This window comes from Herpailurus yagouaroundi, unplaced genomic scaffold, assembly GCF_014898765.1.
Source record: "Herpailurus yagouaroundi ecotype Mexico unplaced genomic scaffold, PumYag 28, whole genome shotgun sequence".
NCBI lineage: Eukaryota > Metazoa > Chordata > Mammalia > Carnivora > Felidae > Herpailurus > Herpailurus yagouaroundi.
Genome location: NW_024412376.1, coordinates 93,158,205 through 93,183,115, shown reverse-complemented (window position 1 = coordinate 93,183,115; position 24,911 = coordinate 93,158,205). Strand labels below are relative to the sequence as shown.

The 24,911-nt window shown below is 33.8% G+C and overlaps 1 protein-coding gene across 5 annotated transcripts in view; it reads left to right on the top strand.

Moving 5' to 3' along the window:
* The window catches only part of CCSER1 (coiled-coil serine rich protein 1), a 1,345,367-nt gene that overhangs the window by 233,375 nt on the left and 1,087,081 nt on the right, over nucleotides 1–24,911 (top strand). For all 5 annotated transcript variants that reach the window (XM_040478447.1, XM_040478431.1, XM_040478439.1 and 2 more), the window contains exon 4: nucleotides 108–201. In XM_040478447.1, coding sequence (XP_040334381.1) covers nucleotides 108–201 — 94 coding nt within the window. The remainder of the gene's footprint in view (nucleotides 1–107; nucleotides 202–24,911) is intronic.

The following is a 24,911-nucleotide window of genomic DNA, read 5'->3' as shown; positions in this document are numbered from 1 at the left end:
CTAAAACTTTTCATTTCTATTTATTTTCTTCATGGCATCTGTATGTGGGTATTTCCTCAATTTTTCAGTGTTTTGGTCTCTAACTATTGATTTTGCTCTTTCTTCAGGATGTTTTGAATAATTTGGGATCTTGTGAACTGGATGAAGATGATCTAATGCTTGATCTGGAATTTTTAGAGGAACAGAATCTTCATCCTTCAGGTGAGTGCTAAATGCACCATAACATACAATTTTGATCCTACTCACTTAGCTTTCATTGATAAACTTCATATTATTTAGGATGCACTCAGTCTTTTCCATCTCCAGTTTTGTATATTATATGTGCAAGGCACATGCTAGGTACCATAGACACATGATTCTGGTGATCTTAAAATCTGTTATGAAATATAAATCCAGTGGGAATATAATTATAAAATAAGAAAAACCTATGAAGACATTTCAAAGAAGGAAATTATAATTTAACACATAATGGAAAAGTTAGTATTTTCTCTTTCTAAAGGAAAAAAAAAACAATCATAATCCCATTTTTCATTTATTTTATATAATCAAATGGAAGTTTTGCAGATCAAGGTTTACTCTTCAAAATCTTAGCCACTTCATGGGGCGCCTGGGTGGTGCAGTCGGTTAAGCGTCCGACTTCAGCCAGGTCACGATCTCCCGTCCAGGAGTTCGAGCCCCGCGTCAGGCTCTGGGCTGATGGCTCAGAGCCTGGAGCCTGTTTCCGATTCTGTGTCTCCCTCTCTCTCTGCCCCTCCCCCGTTCATGCTCTGTCTCTCTCTGTCCCAAAAATAAATAAACGTTGAAAAAAAAAAAAATCTTAGCCACTTCAGTAATAATTGCATAGGTTAATGTTTTTTCTTTATTTTTTTTAATGTTTATTTATTTTTGAGACAGAGAGAGACAGAGCACGAATGGGGGAGGGTCAGAGAGAGAGGGAGACACAGAATCCGAAACACGCTCCAGGCTCTGAGTGGTCAGCACAGAGCCTGATGCAGGGCTCGAACTCACGGACCCCGAGATCATGACCTGAGCTGAAGCCCGACGCCCAACCGACTTAGCCACCCAGGCGCCCCTGCATAGGTTAATGTTGATACAATAAAGTTGACCTCAAAATTAATAACTGCCAATAGCAGCGACAAACATACACTAATAAACACATAAATACACAGAATTGTAGTATGAGATAAATTCATGTTGAATGAATTAAGAAGGGAGCCCATTATATTTGTAATACTTTAAGTTTATATCAAAGCATAAATTGCCATGTCTTCAAATACAAAAATTAATCCTGTTGAAGTAAGTTATAAGAATTAATTGTATATTCAAATTTAGATATTTGAGTACAAAGACCAGCTCTTACTTACTTTTGTAATATTGCTTTTAACACCTTTAATGTAGTCATTTTCAAACTAAAGTAGAAATAACATTAAACTGAAACTTTAAAATCTTAGTCTTACTGCATACATTTGAGAAAATCAACAGATTGGATTTCAGTGTCCTTATTTTTAACTTTTTGGAATTAGACATAATGTCTAAGATTATATATTTTTTTGTTTATGCACTATTTTTATATTATAGATAATACATTAAAAATTATCAAAAGAAGGCAATGCTTATATTTTAAATTTTACAATGTTTATATTTCATTACTCCGTATTATAGGCTAATATCAAAAGAAGCTACTTAAAAATTTTTTCTGTTTGAATATGAATTTAGAATAATCATTTTTTAAAACAGTCTTCCAGCAGTTGATTTGACAGATACTCTTTTTAAAAAATGCAGATTTTTCTCACTTTTATACAGATACAATACACAATTTTGTCATTTTTGTGTATGTATCTTAAAAGAATTACATACAGTGAAAATGTACACCCTCTTGGAGGGAAATTTGTCAGTATTTAGCAAAACTATATACGCATTTGCTTTTAGATTCAACTATCCAACTTCTAGAAATTTTTTTTATTTTTTTTTTAAATTTTTTTTTCAACGTTTTTATTTATTTTTGGGACAGAGAGAGACAGAGCATGAACGGGGGAGGGGCAGAGAGAGAGGGAAACACAGAATCGGAAACAGGCTCCAGGCTCTGAGCCATCAGCCCAGAGCCCGACGCGGGGCTCGATCTCACGGACCGCGAGATCGTGACCTGGCTGAAGTCGGATGCTTAACTGACTGCGCCACCCAGGCGCCCCTCCAACTTCTAGAAATTTAATCCTAAAACACTGAAACATATAGAGTAATGTATGCAAACAACTCTTCGTTACAAAATATTTGTAATAAATATTCTTCAATAGGACATTTGTTAAATATACAGTGGTATACTAAGCAGTCATTTAAAGAATAATGAAAATGTCTGTGTGTGCATGGCATGGCTGTCAGGATATGTTGTTAATGAGAATTTTGTAGTGTTAGATTAGACTGGTAATACCTAAATTCACTGATCACTAACATCCCTGAAAGTGAACAACTAGACATTTTGTCTCTCTTAATGCAATGCCTGGAGAAGTACATAGTAACACCACTCCTGCCCACAAGTATTTCATTCTACTCAATTATTTCTAATAAATTGTGATTTTATAGGAAATATTGGGATGGGAGTGGGGGACAGTGAATGTTAAATAGCATGATGAAATTGCCAGCAACCAAATATGAGAAGTGAGGAATTCTACAGGATAATGGTCTGGTTCTTTAAACAAATAAAGTGCATGATAAAAATGGGAGAGGTGTTGTAGCTTTAAAGAGGCAAATGCAGGGGCGCCTGGGTGGCTCAATCTGTTAAGTGTCTGACTCTTGATTTCTGCTCAGATCATGGTCTTGCAGTTTGTGAGTTTGTCCCCAAATGCAGCTCTGTGCTGATGGTGTGGAGCTTGCTTAGGATTCTCTCTCTCCTTCCTTCCTTCTCTCCTTCTCTCTGCCCCTTTCCTGCTTGTACTCACTCTTTCTCAAAATAGGTAAATAAACTTAAAAAAAAAAAAACAAAAACAGGCAATGTGACATCTTTGTTGGCACATTTCTTGAAAAACTTAAAACACTATAAAAGTATATTTCTTGGTCAATCAGATAAATTTGAGAAATGAATAAATTATTACAGAAATATTTTTTTATTTTGTTGGGTATTGAACATTTTTGTTTTGTTTTATTTTTTAAAGAAAACTTTAGAGAGATGCATGTGGTTGAGACAACATGATATCTGGGGTATACTTTGCCAACATGCATGGATGGAAGAGGGAATAGATAAAACAAAGTTGAAAAGTTGTTGAAAATTATCAAAGCAGAGCAGTAGGTGTTTGAGGTGAAAGGTTCAAGTATTAATTATAATATTTTCTCTGTGTTTTGCATTTTTAAAGATTTTCAAAGTAAAAATAAAACTAATAATTAAAAAGAATAATAGATAATGTAGTGATGTTAGTTATGTTTGGTAGGCAATTGTGATAAAGAGCTAAGTGTGACTTAGCTCAATTTATTTGCTTGGGAACAAAAACAAACGTTATTTTTGTAATTAATTAATAAGTTTTTTAATGTTTTTATTTATTTTTGAGAGAGAGAGAGAGCATGTAGCAGTGAGGGGCAGAGAGAGGGGAAGGAGAGAGAGAATCCCAAGCAAGCTCTGCGCTGTCAGCACAGAGCCTGATACGGGCTGGAACCCATGAGCCATGAAATCATGACCTAAGCTGAAATCAAGAGCCAGACTCTTAACCGAATGAGCCACCCAGCATCCCAAAAGTTTAGTTTTTTTTTTATTTTCAGAGAAAGGGAGGTGAGGAAGGGGAGAGAGAGAGGGAGAGAGAAAGAATCTCGAGCAGGCTCCACATTGACAGTGTGGTGCTCAAACTGAAGAAACCGTGAGATCATGACTTGAGATGAAATCAGGGGTTGGACACTTAACCGACAGAGCCATATAGGCGCTCCTAAAAACAAATATTTTTAAATCTAAATTTCTTGTTTTATAAAGTAATGAGTGTTATGTACTTTACTGTAAATAAAAGAATGATATGTTAAAAACTGTAAATGTCCTGAGTCTACTTCAGGATGTAGATAACTTGGTTAAAGCCAATACTAGAGTACCCTTTGAATCAATGGAGTCTACCACCTTTTTATAAAGTAAATGATGTCATTTTGCATACTTGAAGTACAATTCTGATAAATGAAATACTCCTTAGAGTAACTTGGGTGTGTTCAATGTTATTTACTAAAATATTTTTTGAAAATCTATTTCACTTTGGATGTCATATTGTAGGGTTTGAAAAAAGTCACAACTATCTGTTTATGCACATTAGCTCAGAATGAATTTCTGCGTGAATAGGTGATACAATTTATTTTTTTAAGCAACATGATTAAAGGTCTTCTCAGTATATAAGAAGCTCATTGATAACTGATATTGATAAAAAGCTCATTAATGCTAATCATTTTTAAATGATGATTTAAATAAAAGTTATTTTTAAAAGTCTGGAAACTAAAGTAATGATACCTTTAAATTCTGTTATTTACATTAGTGAAGATCATTGGAGGGTTTAAAAAATTTGTTAGCGTAAAACATTTCAATTTTTGGCTCTAGAGTCCTATTAAAGCAAAGATTTATAGCAATTTATAGTACAGGTTAATATAATGGCCAAGATGATTTTTGTAAAACCCCAGAGAAATATTTTTATTTTGAAAATATTCAGTCAAATATTTTTAGTAATTTTCATGTGTGACATTTATAAATTTTATTCAACTTAACATATAATTATTAATGGTTAAATTTGCAAAGACTAGAGAAATCCTCATAAATAGAAAGTGCAGAATTTCTGCTGTCCCTTTTACTACAGTAATTTGTATATAGTAGATGCTCAATTGCTATCTATTAATGTGATTTTATTTAATACAGCCAGAAATCTTTGGCCATGTATATAGTGAGTAAAAAAGGATTAAAAAATACAAACAAAAATTAGTAAAGCTCAATCATTTTATTTTTTTCTACAGAAAATCAAACACTTTAATTAGGAAATCTATTTACCACACAGAGTTTGAAACTCTGAAATAAAAAGAAATTCCTTGCACTTTTTTTTCAACATGTATATATTGAACAGCGCTCACATTAAGTGATTTAACGTGCAAAGAGACATTCTAATGTCAGTAGAATGCATAATGAGTGTACACAGTTAATATTCATATAATATTAATCATTGTTAGTTGATGTATTACTTGTAGTATTAGGGATATGAACTAAAGTATATCAACCAGGCAATTAAAATAATCAGAACAGCACAAACAAACCAGAAAAAAAAAAATTTTAGTTGTGTGGTTCAAACTTTTGTTATAGAAATGTCCATGTACTTGCATGGTTAGATGTGTCTGCATATTTCATCATGTTGTTATTGAATTTTGTGCTAATGACTGTACCTGCCTTGATAAAGATGGCTATTTATTAGTAGTCATAATAATTTTGGAGATCTTTTCATATGCTTTTTATTTCATTCTTTGCTATTTGTATTTTCATCTAAAAGTGAATTGTAAATTTACACTTAGGTTTGAAAAAGTGTGTTTTGACCAGTTCCAAATTGTCCACAATTTGGAAAAGTTCCACAAATTCTTTAAATGTATTAATGTATATATGGAGTCCTAAATTAACACACTCCCTTCCTAAAGGGAGAGGTAGTATAGACCATAGTACACATGAAGTATGTGTTTTATAGTGCAGTAAGTGGATATTATTAATGAAAGTAAGAAAGGATAGTTTCAATGAAGGAAAGGTATATGAATTCAAAGTGAATTCTCAAAAGGAGACTTGCCTTGAGGAAAAAAAATCAACTGTTTTGAATAATTTACTTTGATCTTGGCATTATCTAATTTTATCTTTCTAAATTCTAATATAAAAGCTAAACTTTCAGGTTAAAAAGCCTATGGATAAGCCTTCCAGATGTTTTTAATCATATTTTCTTGAATTAATGCTTAAATTACTTTTCTGGAAAATATTTTTAATAAATAATTAATATGTTTCATGTTTCAAATACAGGATTATCAATTTGTTTAATGCTAGGCATTCATTTCCCTGTGGTAAAATATTATATTTATTGTTTTTTTACTTAATAAATTATTTATAGTGCAAACATGACCAGACACAGTTTGATTAAAAAATATGCTGACATTTATATCTTAATTAAAAGATAATTTTGTGACTGTTTTCACTTTTTATATTTCTTCTCACTCTCTTATTCATTGGTATGGTGGTGGTTTTGCCTCAAATCAAATCATGAAAGATTTTAGCAGTGATATTGATTAGATATACCTCAACAGTCTTTTGGGGGGAAAAAAGTACCAACAAAATTTACTAGCATTTAATGTCTCTAAGACTCAAATTAATGACCTTAAAACTTTCCTTACAGTGAAACATGTTATGAACTGTACAGTCTGTCAAAGGAAAAATACCAGCAATATATTTTTGCCTAATATTTCTTTATATGGTTTTACCTGTCTGTGTGGAGGATTTTTTTTCTACACATGGAAGCATCTTGCAAAGTAATCATTTGAGGAAAATAGAATAATGATAAAAGATGATATGAACAATAAGATGAAGCTACAGGTGAGAGTGGCACACAAAATGTATACTAGTATCATCATAGTGAATAGAAAATGTTACTTAGAATGCTTTACTAGCATATGTGACGAAAGAAATACAACCAGTTGCATAATTAAAACTTTGTACCATCATTTATTCAGTCAACCAGTCAATGCATTTTATTAACTGAAGGAATTTTTGTTACTAAAGAACTGAAAGACATTTTGCTCACGTGTCTTCATAAGATATAAATGATCGATATCAGAACAATTTCCTCAGCAACTCCTTTTAGTACAAGCTAGTGGCATCACCCTGCCAATTCAGTAGGAGCAGTTCTAAATGGTGACACATCAGTGTAACAAAAACTAGGAATTTTATGAGGATCTTGCCTAACCCAGAGACAAAATTCAGTTCCTTGTACATAGTTAACATTCCTCGGGCAGTTTTAACATTGGAAATAGTTGAGGTAAACGTTGTCAAGCATTTTTCCTCATCTTACTTTAAAGTAATTACGATAAAGCCCAATAGAATATCTATTGTGAAGCAGTGTTACTTCCTGGTGAGTCCTCCAAAATGAACAGCTTGTCAAGTGTTACCCTTATGTGACTAAATAAAGTAACTTTTCTACAAATTGTTATCACAAAGCCAGTTAAATACTGGATAGCGCATAGTGTTCGATAAAGAAGTAAGAGTAAGAGTTTGAGTTTTGGTTTCAGAACATTTAATCTGTAGCTGTTCTTTTCCACAGTAAACTAGAATAAGGTCACATTTCTATTTAGACTATTAGTAGTATTATCTTCAAATAATAATGGGGAAAATGCACCTGACTAATTTGACAGTGAAGCATCATAAGTAAGTAAGTAAGTTAAAGTTAAAACACATTTTGGTGTTACCTGTTGGGCACGTACTCATGAAAATGCTGTTTTCCAATTCATTTCTTGGCTACTATGAGTTGTCTGTATGTCAGTTTTAGCAAGTAGTAGCTGGAAACTAAGTTAATGGAAAGGAAAACTGAATGCCTATAATGAGCTATGCTTTTTTTTTTTCCCTAAGCTGTCTCAAGTTAATGTTCACAATAACCCTCTGAGAGGAAATTGCATCTTAAAGTCCCATTTGAATTAAAGAAATGACAAATTAATATCAAGAGAGCAGGCACTTTGGAGACAAGACATATCCAAGTTAGCATTCCAGCTGTACCATAGTGACCTTGGGCAAGTGACTGAATTTTCCTAAGCAAAGTTTTTTTCATTGGTAAAATGACAATAAAGCTATCTCAAAATATCATCCTACCTAAATGGGAGACATGTTTATATGTAAAGTGCCCTTCCAGTCATCTAGAATAAAATAGAAGCCCAGTTCGTTCTCTTGACTTCTTAAATTCCTTATCATAGAGTTTATTGAATCATTGGTTATTTTTTATAGTCCTTAGTTTCTTAATGCTTCATCATGATTATATGTTGTTTTAAAATTTACTTTCTGATTTTAATTTTTTTTATCTAAATTCTGTGTAACATTTTAAGTGATGTTTTGTTAGTATTATTTAAAATAATTAAGGTACCTTGCTTATGACAGGTGGTACATTTCTTTGTGTTAAAACCAATGCATTTAAATGCATGGAAACATTTTTTCCCCCCGGGTATTAGTCATGTGTCCAAAATACCACAACATATTTAAAATAATAATTCTAGAGAAATAATAAATTTACTGTATTAAATAATTTAAAACTTACTAATCAAACACATTAATGTTCAGAGAGGAAGTCCTTAGGTTCTACTTTGTCTTAAGTTTGATCTTTATAATTTGCAGATGATTTACCCAATTGAAAATATATTTTACTTATTTATCACTGTTTGATAAAACAATGCAATAGTCATTTGGATAATTGAATGAAAAAAAATTATGTTGTTTTGTTAGTTATTTTGGACCTTATACATAAAAACACCTAGGGCAGTATCTCTTGGTATATGTCCAGATGTAAGTGGAGAAGTAATGGCCCAATGATATCAATTAGGAATTAATTAGGTAGTCACTAAATAATTTTGAGTTTGATGAACAAGCAATATAAAATTCTGCTGTGAGTTAGGAACTCCTCCTGTGCCTATTAATTAAGGAAGTAATTTTTGTTATTAATTTTTAATGGATAATAGCACAGCAGAGCTGAGATGAAACCCTAGTGGCTTTGCTCATATGAATAGTAATGTACAAATTGCAACAACATCCACATAGGGAAAACTATAAAAATTAACTATAAGTTTTTACAAGCTTTGATATGTCTGGGTCAGGAAAAGTGTGCGTGAATTATCTTCAATATGATTATATAAAGCTGAGAAACATGTGATACTTACTTTTGGAAGTATTACACAGTAGTTACAAATCTGGATTAATAGGAACCCAATCTTGCCAATTTTGGTGATTTTTTTTTCCAGTCTCTATTAGCGAAAGATCTCAACCACATTTTTAAGTATAGTATTTCTCACATTTTATGTATAGAATGCCACAACACATGCAATTAATTTTGTGGCTACCATACTTCAAACTTATGCAATTACAGCATTAAATAAAATAATAAAGGAATAATAAATACCAGTTATGGAGTCTTTGTGCCAATTCAGTGAGGAAAATAATTCTTTCACATTTAAGAAAATTGCAGCTTTGAGTAATAAAATACCACAGACAGTAGATGTCTCAACTGGATCCAAAGTTTTTCTGGCTCTGCAGCTCCGTGTTAATAATTATGATTCTTTTGACTAATAGAAATTCATATACAACTTTAAAATCACAAATATACAGAAGCTTTTGTTTTAAACTGGCTCACTTTTTCCTTTTTTCTTGTTTGAAGATTCCAAAAAAATAATTTGAGATTTTTTTTTCATTTCCTTCCCATTGTACAGTTTATCACTCTTTATTGAGAAGAGAAAAAAAATATTGAGATATAATTCATGTACCCTTCAGTTAACCCATTTAAGTTATACAGTTCAGTGGTTTTCAATATATTTGCAGAGTTGTGCCTATATCATCACAATATAACTTTAGAACATTTTTGTCATTCCAAAAAGAAGCTGTATCAATTAGCAGGGACTCCTCATTCACCACACTTCCAACTCCAGGCCTTCACTAAGACACTTTCTGTCTTTAAAGATTTGCCTCTTCTGGACATATCAATAGAATCATACAATATTGCCGTTTTGTGATGGGCTTTCTTTCCTAAGCATAATGTTTTCAAAGTTTATTCATGTTGTAGCATATATATAAGTACTCCATTCCTTCTTTATGACCAATTAACATTCCGTGATATGGATAGATCACATTTTTCTACAATGTAAATATTTAATATGTAGATATTAACACACTACTGCACAAGCAATGGACCAAATAAATCAAATGAAAAATCAAAATATGTCTCAAAACACAAGTAAAAGTAAACATAATATTCCAAAACTTATGGGATGTAGCAAAGCAGATGTTAGAGTGAAATTTATGCTGTAAATGCTTGTATTAAGAAAAAAAAATAAATAAACAACTTAACATTATACCACAAGGAACTAGAAAAGAAGAAACTTATCTGAAATTTAGAAAAAGAATGAAATAAAGAAAAATCAGAAATAAATAAAATAGACACTAGAGTAAGCAATAACATAACATTGACAGTAATGTCCAGTTTTGAAAAAGAAAAAAATAACAAAATTGACAATGCTTTAACTAGATTAACTATGGGAAAAAAAAAAAGACTCATAAACCAAAATGAGAAGTGGAAGAAAAAAAAGTACAACAGATAACCACAGAAGTACATAGTGAGATAACAGATTACTATAAACAATTATATACCAACAAATCAGATGAGTTAGAAAAGACCCCAGATAATTCCTAAAAACACACTAGTTACCAAGATTCAATCATGAATCTTGAATCCAAGAAATAGGAAATCTTCTTAGACCAATAACAAGAATGAAAGTTAAATTAGGAATGAAAAATCTCCCAGCACAGAAAATCCCAAGACCAAATGGTTTCATTGGTGAATTCTACCAAATACTAAACAAATAATAATTACTGAGAATCTTTATCAAAATTGTATAAATATTGGAATAGAGGGAACCCATTCAAAATCATTCCATGAGGCCAGTATTACCCTGATACCAAAGCAGAATAAAAACAATATAAGAACAAAAAGTTTGGTTTCTCCAATATTATTGCTGCTCTATCTTTTGACATCCATTTTGTGAGAAAGGTTTCTCCATCCTTTCTCTTTCAATCTGCAGGTATCTTTATGTCTGAAGTGAGCCCCTTGTAGGTAGTATATAGATGTGTCTTGTTTTTTATTTTATTTTTTAATTCATTCTGACACCCTGTCTTTTTTGATTGGAGTGTTTAGTCCATTTACATTCAAAGTAATTATTGATAGATATGTATTTATTGCCATTTAATTGCTTATTTTGTCATTGTTTCTGAAGATTATCTTCGATCCTTTTCTTTGTCACTGTTGGTCTCCCTTGCACTCAGAGTCCCCTTTAATTATTTCTTGTAAGGCTGGATTAGTGGTCATAAACTCCTTTAATTTTTTGTTTGTGTGGGAAACTTTATCTTGCCTTCTATTCTGAATGATAGTCTTGCTGGATAGAGTATTCTTGGCTGTCAATTTTTCATTTTAAGCACTTTGAATATATCATGTCACTCCCTATTGGCTTACCAACTTTCTGTTGAGAAATCTACAGCTAGCCTGTGGGTTTTTCCCTGTAAGTTAAGGACTTCTTTTGTCTTTCCTGCTTTTAATATTTTTTCTTTATCACTATATTTTGCAAATATAATTACAATATGTCTTGGTGTTGGCCTGCTGTTGTTGATTTTGATGGTAGTTCTCCATGCCTCCTGGATCTGGATATCTGTTTCCTTCCTCAGATTAAGGATATTTTCAGCTATTATTTCTCCAAATAATTTTTCTGCTTCCTTTCTTCTCTTCATCTTCTTCTGGGACTCACATTTGATGGAGTCACTGAGTTCCCTAAGTCTGTTCTCCTATTGCATAATTTTTAATTCTCTCTTTTGTTCAGTTTCATTATTTTCCATTATTTTATCTTCCAGGTCACAAATTTATTCCTCTGCTTCTTCCAGCCTGTTGTTCATTGCATCAGGCATGTTTCTAATCTCATTTATTGTACTTTTCATCTCTGATTATTTTTTAATTCTTATATCTCTGTTGTAAGGGTCTCAGTGTTGTGTTCTAGTATTTTCTCAAGTCCAGTGAGTATCCTTATGATTGTTGCTTTAAATTCTCCATCAGGCATATCACTTTTATCTGTTTTGCTTAGATCTCTGGCTGTGGCCTTCTTCTCTCATTTGAGATAAATTCCTCTGTCTTGGCATTTTTTTTCCAAGTCTCTGCCGCCTTTTCTGTGTTAGAAAAGCCTGTTATGTTTCCCACTCCTGAGAATAAGGACTTTATGAAGAAGCAGTCATATAGTGCCCAGGGCCTGGGCTTCAGGGAGTATCTCTGGTGTGTGCTGCCTGTGCTCTCCTGTTGTGTTTTGGCTGCTCTATCCTTCAGGCTAGTTGCCTGTAGAGGCTCTCCTTGCCTGCCAGGTTCCTGGCCTGAATGTGTCTAGTTTAACTAGGTGTGCCCTGGTCTGCTTATAAAGTGAGACCTGACACCAACTCCACCAGAACTCAGGCCTTACAGTACTCTATGATCAGGAGACATGATGTGCACAGAGGTTTCTGTTGGTCTTCTGGGGGAGGAGGCTGCTGCACTGGAACTGAAGCAAGCTTGACTGAGAAGGACAGCCCCACCAGAGCACAGGGAGGGTGGAACTTGGTGTAAGCAAGTTAGTCAGTGTTGGTGTTGCACAGCATTGCTCACATGGCTCTGTGTTTATGCTGAAGGGCAGGGAAGGAGAATGGTGCCTGCCTGCTCCTTGGTTCCATGAGTGACATGGACATTACCTCTCAGGAATACACTCTGAGAAGAATTAAAAATCTCCCCACTGTGTGCCCCAGGTACTCTTCATGTTGCTCTTTCCACACTGACCCCAGGTTGATTGTCTGCCTTCTCTGTGGGAGCAAGGCAATGCCCTCTGGGCTCTATCCCAGTCAAGCCCACTAACCTTTAAACTCCAGATTTTAATAATCCCTGCTGGTTAAAAGAACTCATGAAATTCAGCCCCTCACATTTTCCAGGCCAATGGCTTTGGAGAAATATTCTCCATGTTCATTCCCTGTGGGTTCTTCTTTCTCTTGCTCTTCTCTGTGACAATGGCTCCCTCCCCTCTGTAGCACCCACAGTCCCTTTCTCCCCAAGACCATGTCTCTGCTTTTCCTACCTTCTTCATTGTGGCCTCTTTTCTGTCTTTAGTTGTGGAGTTTGTTCTGTCAGTCTTCAGGTAAACTTCTGGAGTGATGATTTCATAGTTATCTAGTTGTGTTTGTGGGTCTAGACTAGCCTAGGGTCCTCCTCTTCTGCCGCCATCTTGTAAAAACAAACAAACAAACAAACAAACTTGACTCTCTTTCTATTAGCTTTTCTTGTTATGGCCATCACTTATATACATTTGTCTTTGACTTCGTGTAAGAAGCTGAAATTAACTTATATTGGTTTACTGAAGAATCTGTGTTGTGTCAAATATTGGTCTAAGTGTTTCGTTGTTTCTTGCTTTGCTCTTTTTTAACCTTTAATTTTTTATAAACTCTTTGGATTATCACTTTTAATCCTAACAACTCTCTAGAAAGTATTACTATTTTCACTTCATAGATGAAGCAATGGAGACACAGAAGAGCACTGTTTTTGATCCAAGGTCACAGAACTAGTAAGTGACAGAACTCAGGTTTAAATGATACTGTTGTGACTTGATGTCCACCCTTTCTTTTCACTTTACAAAGGTCTCAATGATATTTAGTTTTTAGAAACAGAAGTTATAATGGAGGTGTGAAATGTTCTCTCAAAACACACTGTTGGGTAATACTGTAGTGAGGGTACAATTTTGACATTAGTTGTCATTTAATGGATTTCATCTGCTGGTGCTATTTGTCTTTTTATTTCTGCTTTAGAGATTGGAGTACCTGTTTTCTGCTTGGTGACCATTAGATGGCAATCTTGTTCTGATAATGATGATAGTAATCCTAGCATACATTTGTATTCAGCTTTACAGTTTACACGGTTTTTCAAATATGTTATCTCATCAAATTATCACAATAACACTCTGAAATAGGTGTTAATATATCCTGAGTACAGTGAAAGAAGCAAATACTCTGTGGTTAAAAACTTACTGAAGTTCACACAGCCAATATTAATCCAGATCTTAATGTTAAATGACAAGTTCTTTTCACTATCTTTCTAGACATAGCTGCTTCTAATTTTACATACAATTTTAATACATTCAGTTACATATTTTTCATAAGCCACTGAAAATCATAGTAATGTCTTAGAAAGGAGAAGAGTGTTGCTTCAACCAGGCATGCTGAAAATGGTGAAAAATAAGGACCAGTAAGTAGACAAAAAGCAAGGGAAAAGGCAAAGAGCTTTGAAAAGTAGACAAAGTCATGAAGTGTAACAGTGTGTGTTCATTTAATGTAGGAACAGACATCTCCATCTGTTTCAGTAGGTCATAGGCATTACTGTATTGCAATATATTACTTCACTGCATTTTAAAAAGTTAACATCATAGCCCTGATTCATAAAGAAAAAAATATATATATTCTATATACTGTGATAAGATGGACAACTATGTAATTCACTTTGGAAACATATCTATCTGAATTGTGTCTTTTTAACCTTTAAAATGTTAAGAGGAAAAATTCCTCAGTTCTTCATAAACTTTTTACTGTCCTGAAAGTATCATTTCATAGGGATTCCATATTCTAAAAAATTTGAATGTATTTTAAAATACTTTTTATGTAATTTATATATTTTCCCCCATCTTCTTTCCCTAAGTTCTTGCAAATGAGTGGCTATAAAGAGAGCTGTGTATAAAGGTTTGTTAATTGTCATCCTTGAAAAAGTAATAAATTATTTATGATCTATTGATAGCATATAGGGATCATGCTATTACATAAACACAAAACTATAGAATTAATAGTTATGCTCATTTTCAGGATAGATATTTCAAAATTTTAATAGTTTTTATTTATTGTTTCTGGTTGACCAGTTCATTAATTGACCAATTGATTAATTCATTAACTGGATAGTTTTCAATTCCCATTTTTAAAATATCAACTTATTGTTCAAAATATGACATTCACCTGGGTGAATTATTTTCCATATTCAGTTCACTGTGTTAAATGGGGTACTTAATGGACCCAACTGGAAGAGAATATCAGATATTATGAAGTAAAGCCCCTACTGCTTCTGCTCCCGATGAATATTCAGGAATTTAAAGGTCTTGTTCAAGGTCATTAAGTCAGTTTGTAGTAGAAACAGGCCTGTTAATAGGAAATTGACTAGCTACGTTTAGTACACACAACTGCAATAAATTATTTTATTTTTTTTATTTTTTTATTTTTTTTTAATTTTTTTTTTCAACGTTTATTTATTTTTGGGATAGAGAGAGACAGAGCATGAACGGGGGAGGGGCAGAGAGAGAGGGAGACACAGAATCGGAAACAGGCTCCAGGCTCTGAGCCATCAGCCCAGAGCCTGACGCGGGGCTCGAACTCACGGACCGCGAGTTCGTGACCTGGCTGAAGTCGGATGCTTAACCGACTGCGCCACCCAGGCGCCCCGTATTTTTTATTATAGCTGCCAACAGAGTGAATCATTTGTATTTGTGGATTTAAAAATGCCTCTGGTTTTTTTGCCTGTCACACTGTCCTATACTTCAGGAGGATTGCTTTAGCTATAAAGAAGCTTTTAGATGGAACAGTTTTCAAAATCTAATCAACTGTAGCTGAGAAATGTTTATGCATTCTGACCTAATTTACTATTAAGTGACAACAATTTTGATGAAGTCATAGAATTTACTTGTAACCTGCTATTGTAGCATTTCATACTGTTATAAACTGTCTTGTGCAGTGCAAAAGGGCACTCAATGGCCCAAGTTCGTTAGAGGATACAGTCAAAGGAAAATATTTCTTTCGCTCAGCATGGTTTTTCTAGAGCAATTAGACAGGAAATATGTGTCTCAATATAAAATTTCATGGCCTCTTACAATTATGTGGTGACATCTCTGTACAATTGCTTGAATAATGCCAGCAACATCAGCTGTCACTGTCAAAACGAACAAGTAATTAAGAAAGCAAATGCTGTTTTTTCTTCTGAAGAAGTAGAATACTTAAGTACTTAAAACTATTCACCAATAAGAAAAATAAGCACTGACATGAAACATAATTTTCTACAATGCCTGAGGCAGAAAACAGAGAAATAATAATGAACATCCACACTATTATAACAAATTAAATTTTGACTATACACACTAAAAACAACTACAGAGTTTCTATTCGTTGGAGTGTAAATTTTTAATAGCATCATTTTATCAGGTGTTCTATAGCATCATGCCTCTTGCATTTATGTTCTGATTCCTATCTTATTAATCAATTTCCAAAAGTTTATAGTGGAATTGTGGATTTCTTATTATTAGGAGGACTATCTTTTCTATAACCAGACCTTTTAGTATGCTTGGGTAACTTATGTAAGACCAAGATTTGTCTCAATAATTAGTAGATTTGAGTGGTACTATGATATGCTGGCTCCCCAATCTTTTTTTTGTTTTGTTTTTTTAATGTTTATTTTTGAGAGAGAGGCAGAGCATGAATGGGGGGGAGAGGCAGAGATAGAGGGAGACAAAGAATCTGAAGCAGGCTCCAGGCTCTGAGCTGTCAGCACAGAGCCAGACACAGGTTTCGAACTCACAACCCATGAAATCATGACGAGCTGAAGTCAGACGCTTAACTGACTGAGCCACACAGGTGCCCTGGCTCCCCAATATTTTGACAAGACATTGCTCAATTTATTCCTTTTCAAGGTGAGGGGAAAATGCCACCGTTACTGAACTTTGGTTGTTTTGGGAAGGAGAAGAAGAATAAGTTAGGATTTATTGAGATTTTGAATTTGGTTTAAGGCAAATCTTTCAATTTAGGAGTCTGATTGAATTGGACAAAAATCATGATGTGATAGCTTAGGAGTGTAGCATGGATTTTAAGGTGAGAGTTTTAATGATTCTTAGGGCATACTCTGTCTGTTGATGCTTTCTATTGAAGAAGTGATAGGCTTTTGAGAAATCTCTGTAATTGGCAATAAAGAATGTAATTATTTTAAATAAGGACAATAAAATAATATAATAATGTTCATATATAGGCATTAACCTCTTTGGGGTTGGTGGTTTTAGCCTCAGTCTCCCCAATAAGGGAAACAGTAGGATAGACCATTTTTAACTGGAGGCATGATCAATCCAGATTTTCACAAGTGTTTTGAGGTGTCACAATCACATATCAAGTCATTGTCTCATCATCCACAAAAGTCAGATGTTCCTGTTGTGTTTTGTTTTGTTTTTTTGATGGATGACCTTTCCATTGTTGGATCATTTGATGGAGCAGCAGATTCTAGAAATGACACATCTGAACTCTGCAACACAAACTGTAAAAGAAAGATTCTGATAAGGGATTGTTGTCCACTTTCAGCGGTAGTCAAGAGTGCCCAGATTAAACAAGAAGATAGATTCCATCCCCATTCTGAAGAGCCTGCTGAGCCAGATATGGGTTTTTAACCAAACTACCTAATTTTCTGATATCTTTGTTTTTAGGCAGGATATTTTGGTTAAGAGGACAAAAGTGCCTTCAACCTAAGCCTCAAATGGATACTCTGAACAAATTTTAGATAGAAAGGAGCAATCTTTCCCAAACTAAAACATTTTAAATTTTTTTTACAATTATGGTCTACTCTCAACCTCCTAAAAGTGATAGGATATAGAAGAACATTATCTGAGTGATGGGTAAACCAGCTTATCATTGTGAATTTGTCCATATTTGAAGATGTTTGAGAGACCTGAACAGTCTCCTTCATGGTCTTCTGATAAGATTGTATATGTTAATTAAACATTGCTCATAGAAACAGAAATACCTGGCCTTTTTTTTTTTTTTTTTTTTTTTGAGAAATTGGCATTGATAGTAACTCAGGTCTGTGCCCTCAATTAAAATATTCATAGATCATTAAATTATTAAAATACATATTATTGGGGGAAAATATGGTAAAAATGTAAGGAAAATGGAAATGGAGGTTATCACCAATCTTACTGAGTGGTTCTTTTTAATAACATATTTCATTTATTTGAAGATTTACATTATTTCATATTAATATGTTCATAATGAAGATATTTTTACCATTATGTCTTAAATTTTTTTTTTCAAAACAATTTTTTTTAACATTTATTTATTTTTGAGACAGAGAGAGACAGAGCATGAACGGGGGAGGGGCAGAGAGAGAGGGAGACACAGAATCGGAAGCAGGCTCCAGGCTCTGAGCCATCAGCCCAGAGCCTGACGCGGGGCTCGAACTCACGGACCGCGAGATTGTGACCTGAGCTGAAGTCGGATGTTCAACTGACTGAGCCACCCAGGCGCCCCTTAAATTTTTTTTTTAATGTTTACTTATTTTTGATACAGAGAGAGACAGAGCAGGAGCAGAGGGAGGTAGAGAGAGAGAGGGAGACACAAAATCCAAAGCAGGCCGCAGGCTCTGAGCTGTCAATGCAGAGCCCCACGCGGGACTCGAACCCACGAGCCATGATATCATGACCTGAGCCGAAGTCGGATGCTCAACTGACTGAGCCACCCAGGCACCCCTACCATTATGTCTTAGATTGACAGAAACTTTGCTTGTTTTTAAAGGGGTACCTAAATACGTCTTCCATCAAAGGTGTCTTTTAATCTTGAACCTATTATATGTAAAGCATATAACTGACATTGGATGAAATTTCTGGCAGACTGTTAAATACACATATCTGTACATCATGAGAGAGGCTTTAGCTGCAGAAAGAGACTTTGGAGTCAATATTTCTAAGCGATGGTTAGAATATATTAGATAAGGGAAATAGGAATCTAAGAGACCCATAGGAGTGAAACATTTACCTGTGTATTTATGACTTCAGACAGATATCATCTATTTAAAGAGTCCAGAATAGCCCCCAATTCAAACTGGACTACTTTAATAGAACCATGTTTGCTTTTACATTGTATTATTATTTTCAAAGAAAAAACATTTATTATCTTCAGTATCGTGCTACCTACAGAACTCACATTTATCTACTTGTGTACATGGAATTTATAACATTTTATGCATTTATATGTTCATATATTTTCTTACTCCTACTTACTATGATCTCCATTATCCTTACATGTAAAATATACCATCTGTGAAGAAGAGATTTTTACTATTAAGAATTACATTTTTTATCTATATTCTACATTTTTATCACACTGTGAAACTTTTTTTTTTTAATTTTTTTTTCAACGTTTATTTATTTTTGGGACAGAGAGAGACAGAGCATGAACGGGGGAGGGGCAGAGAGAGATGGAGACACAGAATCGGAAACAGGCTCCAGGCTCTGAGCCATCAGCCCAGAGCCTGACGTGGGGCTCGAACTCCTGGACCGCAAGATCGTGAACTGGCTGAAGTCGGACGCTTAACCGACTGTGCTACCCAGGCGCCCCAAATCACACTGTGAAACTTTAAGAGAGGTCAACTACAACCATCTCTTGGAAATATTGACTCCAAAGTCTCTTTCTGCAGCTAAAGCCTCTCTCATGATGTACAGATATGTGTATTTAACAGTCTGCCAGAAATTTCATCCAATGTCAGTTATATGCTTTACATATAATAGGTTCAAGATTAAAAGATTAACCTTATTCTTCCTGCCTCTTGATTTGTTCTTGTCCTCTTTATTTTTCTCTTGGTGAATGACACCAATTGTGCAGACTACAAAATTTGAAACCAGGTGTCACTAGCTTTAATTGCTTCTACTTATCAGCTATTTTAAGTTCTATACCCTTCTTTCCACAGTTCCTGTTTCAGCCTTTATTCGAGCCAGCATTATTTTCCCCGAACTCTGTGTAACACAGTTGGTTTTTGAGTTCCTTTCTCTGTCTCCAATGTACATTAGTGCCATGTTTTTTTTGTTTGTTTGTTTTTTGTTTTTTTTTTCCCAGTGCCAACTTTGATTCAGAACTCAAGGTCTCTTTCAGTTTTGCATTTCTTATCTCCACAAAACGTTTCCATCAAATAAAACCTTTCCTGATTAATGGTGATTTCACTTCTGATTTTGAGTCACAGGAAGTAATTATTGCAGGTGAGAGCACAGCAGTTGAAAACGTGTGTAGGTGAGAGAGAGTGTCAAGTATTCAGCAGTTTCATTTGCTCTGTTTTCTGGACTTTCCTCCATGTTTTTTTTTTTTTTTTTCCCCTACAGCCACATTCTTCTCCATATTCTGGCCCATTTGTTCCCTTCCTTTCTTTAATTCACACAAAGCAGGTCATCAGGTTACTTTCTGGGCTAGGTGTCAGTTGGTTCACAGGCCCAAAGGCCCTCAAATATGGTTTAGCAGAGCATATTCCCAAATAAAGCAGGGCTTTCCCAACTTGATTCTCAGAACTGCTGCTAGAGGATAATCTAGTCTGTGCCTCCTTACATATGCTTGCCTCTTGTTTTATCACTAAGTTTGACCTCTTCTCGTACACTCTCCATATTGCCCACAAGGTGTGCTAGCACATCAGCCTAATCTTGGTCACTGACATATTTAAAAATCTTTCAATATTCTCTACTACCTTCATTATAAATTCCAATTTCATTAGTATGCGTTACAGATTCCTGAGCTTCAGCATGCATCTTTTTCTTTTTTCTTTTTTCTTTTCCTTTTTTTTTTTACATACTAAGGTTGACTTCTAGCGAATATTTATTGAAGGTGTACTTTTGACTGTAGGATTGTGGTAGCAAACAGGGGCCCTGTAGCATGTGGTCTAGTGGAAAATTCTATTTTCAGACAATTGTTAAGAGAAGAGCAATATGTAGTGGAAGGATATAACAATTTTAATGTTGAGTAAAGATTTCCTGAAGTGATTATATTTAAGCTCTCACATGAAGGATAAGTAAGTGTTGGATGCAGTAGCAGGGCAAAATGGCTTAGCATATTAGAATTCCTAGGGGAAAGTGTGACACATTGGAGAACTTCAGGGAAGCTCATCATGCACTGGTGGGGTAGGAAATAATGGTACGAAATTAGTGACTTGAATGCACTACAATCTCTCTTACCTATGCAATGTTTCAGTGCTGTTTTCTAATCTTGAAATATTCTTTCTTATTAACTGTCAAAGTTCAACTGCTAAAACAAAATCTGAAAACCCCTGATTTATTTTAAGAGTCAATATATGCTCATGATTTTAAAAAAAGGTAATACTAGGCAATGATGGTAAGGCTAAATAAATATAAGATATTATATTCAAGGGGTAGAGATATATATGTGGACTGCAGTAGTTAGGTTCAGCTTTAGGATAGGTTGTACTTGAACTGTACTCAAATAAAATTTAATAAAGGCTGGAGTGGAGAGGCATTCCATAAGTAGGAATCAATATAAAGAGATTAAAGAAATAAATATTTAAGTATATTAAAAAATAAGGTTAAGCCAGCCTTTCAAGAGCAAAGATTACTTAGGAATTATACATACAACTTTAAATCCTGTTATTATTTTCTCTTCATGTGTTTTTAAGTAGTCTAAAACAGCATAAGGCTTTGTTTTTGACTTGTTATAAAATATCAAACGTATAAATATTTGAATAAAAAGATAACTTGTTTTTTTTAATATATGATACTACTGATATATATATCAATAAAAATTTTCATGAAGTTTTAATCAGGAATGATAGTTCTGTGAATTGGGACTTGGCAATATGCCTTTCTAAATAACTCTACTTCTGTTTCTAGCAGAATTGCTTTCAAGTTGTTCTGAACAATCTTCTCCATGAAAATGTCTAAACAAATACTAGACAATTCTTTCAAGAAATCTTTAAAATGTGTTTTATGGGACAAAAGTAATATATTTATAGGAAACAAAGATAATCTTCAAGTAGAAATCTTTAAAAGTAATTATCAAAGGTAGCTTTCTTTCTAACCAGACAGTAGCTGGTTTGTAAGTGTTAAAGACCATTTTGTGGGTCTGGTAGCCAAATATGTATTCATTTTTTTTTTACTGTGGTTGGAACTGATATAGACACTTTTTTTCTAGTTCAGTCACTTAGTTCTTTGAGAATTCTTTTTCTAACTACCACTGAGGAATCAGGACAAAAATTATGAAAGGTTTTTTTTTTTTTTTTTTAATGATCATATCATTTTAGAAAAGGAAGAGAACTGAGACATGTTCTAAGCCAACAGTCTTTGTAAATGAGGAAATATAAATCTATGAATAGCATGAATTCATATTATCAACTTGCAAAAAGGTATATAGAATGGAAGGATTTGAATTAATTTTTTGGATATATGTTTTAATACAATTAATGAGTATATTATATTGAAATATAAGTGAAAGCATTGTTAAGTTACGGTGAGTTTAGATAGTGTACTACAAGGCGCTTTTATGACACATTTAAAATATTGTGGTTGACTTTAACCAACAGCTACAGTTCAAATATACAGTGATTTTTTTTAAGTTTTTTTTTTTTAGAGAGAGAGAGAGTGCATGAGTGGGGGAGAGGAGCTGATAGAGAGAGAGAGAGAGAGAGAGAGAGAGAGAGAGAGAATCTTAAATAGGCTCCATGCTCAGTGTGGAGCTCAAAGTGGGGCTAGGTCCCATGACCATGAAATCACAACCTGAGCCAACATCAAGAGTCAGACACTTAACCGACTGAGCCACCCAGGGGCCCTAAAAGTGATTATTTTTATGAATCATCATCATACACCCAAGTGAAAAGAAGGCTATAATTTAAACAGTAACTAGGGACATTACTTTAGCAACTGTATATACACATAACAATGCAGATCTGAAATTCCAAGTGTATTTTAAATTTGATTTTAATATATTCAGTAATATATATTTATATGTGCTAATTTTGAGCTTAGAGGCATGATGAGATTTTTATTATTCTGGAATAAAGCAAACTATACTCTTAATGATTAGAATGCAGTGTTAATCAGTCCCATTTTGTAATCTAGCTTTTATTATAGCCACCAGGAACAGAAACTCATTTATGTAAGAAGCATACCTGTGGTTGTGTGTTATTAGCTAGATCTTTTACTACTGACTCCTCCTGTCTGACACAGTTTGCAGATTTGATGCCCATAGGTTCTAAATCAAACAAGTGTTGCAGATGGATTTGCTAATCTAACTTTAATTTTTCCTTTTCTGTCTTTATATTTACAATACTCCTCAGGAGATGACTATACTTGCCAAGAATACAAAAGCTGTAGACTGTAATGCAAAATGCAGCATTTTTATTAGGCAGAATTTTACAGTTGATCTCTCCTTTTTTCCCCCCCTCTGTCTATATTACCATCTGTCTTCAACCCATCTTTCTCTTTCCAACAATTACAACAAAATTCTTAGATACATTTAGTAACAGAATTTTAGAGAAAAATATCTTATTATTGAGGTAGTAAAAAATTTAAAAAAGTATGAAAATCAGAATGGCAAAATGATGTCTTAGATGAAGCACACTGGTAATGGTGAACCAAGCTTTTAGCCAAAGAATGCATTCTCCTGAGAGAAATACTTTATGACACATATCTCACATGTATTTACTTTAGGAGATGCTTCTTGTTTACCTTGTTTATTTATTAAATAATTAGATGGTCTTACCTTAGGCCTTTGAACTTATTCTCACACATATGATTGTTTATTAATTATAAGGCTAGGCTTGAATATCTTCATGGAAATGCTGCTCATTCTGTGGTAGGTATTGTTTAGCTTAGTATTTGCAATGTTAGATATTAAATATGATATAAAGTATTCTCCTAATACTAAAGCTATCAGAAAACTGCTTATTTAATGAAAAATTGAGAGTTAGTAACAAAAATTATGCATTTAAAATTCTGTGGTAATGGAAGAATTTTTTAGAAGTGTGGGCAAATATTTTTAGAAATATTTACATAGAAGTTAATTTGTGTGTAACTGAAACAAATCAAACTGAACTCTGTTTGGTTTCTATTATAAGTCGGTGTTTTATTTTGTACATTGAGTTCAATGAATAGTTTTAAAAATCTGCTTATAGGCAGTATAGTAACGTATAGTAAAGAAAGGCCTATGCCCTATTCCCATAGACATGCTCTGTGCTTTTTTGTTTACAATAGAAAGAGGTGAGTGAGAGAGACTCCATCTTGGAGTATGAGGGAGAAACAGAGAGAGGGAGAAGAGGAGGGGAGAGAGAAAGAGAGGATTGAACAATAAATGAATCTGTAAATTCATTATGAGAATATGATGATAAAAATATTTATACTTAAAAATATTATCCTTATAAAACATGAAGATACAATCCAGTTACCCATAAGAATGTGAATGTTTCATAGGAAATCTATGAGAATAGTTACAGCATTTCAAATAAATTTTATGAAGAAAATAAATTTTCTATTACTATATATGCTTCTCTTCAACCATACATGTTTGTTAAAAAGCAAGTTTCATTAATCAGAGATTTGCTAGAGAATTATCATTTTGTAAGAAAAATAATGCATTCATTTTCATTTACTCAGTTGCTTTAGAGTAATAAAAGTCACATTGAAAATATAGTAAGTAGTATAGTATAAATCAACCTTCATGATTAAGTTGACAGTAAATTCTTATTTTCTTTTATTGGAAGTAAATATCTTTATTTATAATACAGTTTGCTCCAAATAAATTATATACTCTCCCCTAAAGAACAGAAGCATAACTTTTCTCCCCGTTAAGTGTGGGCTATGAATAATGACTTCATTCCAAAATTATAAGTATGATAAGGGTGGATAAAAAAGCATACTGCTACAGTAGAGAAATCTGACAGATACTGTACAGTTGATATGATGTCATGAAAATGGTACTTTACCCCATAATCTTCCTCTGGAAAGTCATAACTGCGGGCTAATCATGAGAAAACTTTCAGAGAAATTTCAGTGGAGGAGAAATTTACAATACTCCTGACCGGTAATCTTCAACATCAGCAAGGCCATCAAAATAAGGAGTTCTGGGGGCGTTTGGGTGGCTCATTCGGTTAAGCGTCCCACTTCAGCTCAGGTCATGATCTCACAGTTTATAGGCTTGAGCACCGTGTAGGGCTCTGTGCTGACAGCTCAGAGCCTGGAGCCTGCTTCGGATTCTGTGTCTTCCTCTCTCTTTTTGCCCCTGCTCATGCTCTGTCTCTCTCAAAAATAAGTAAACATTAAAAAAAAATTGAAAACAAAGCAAAACAAAAAACAAGGGGTTCTGAGATATTGTTACAGCTCAG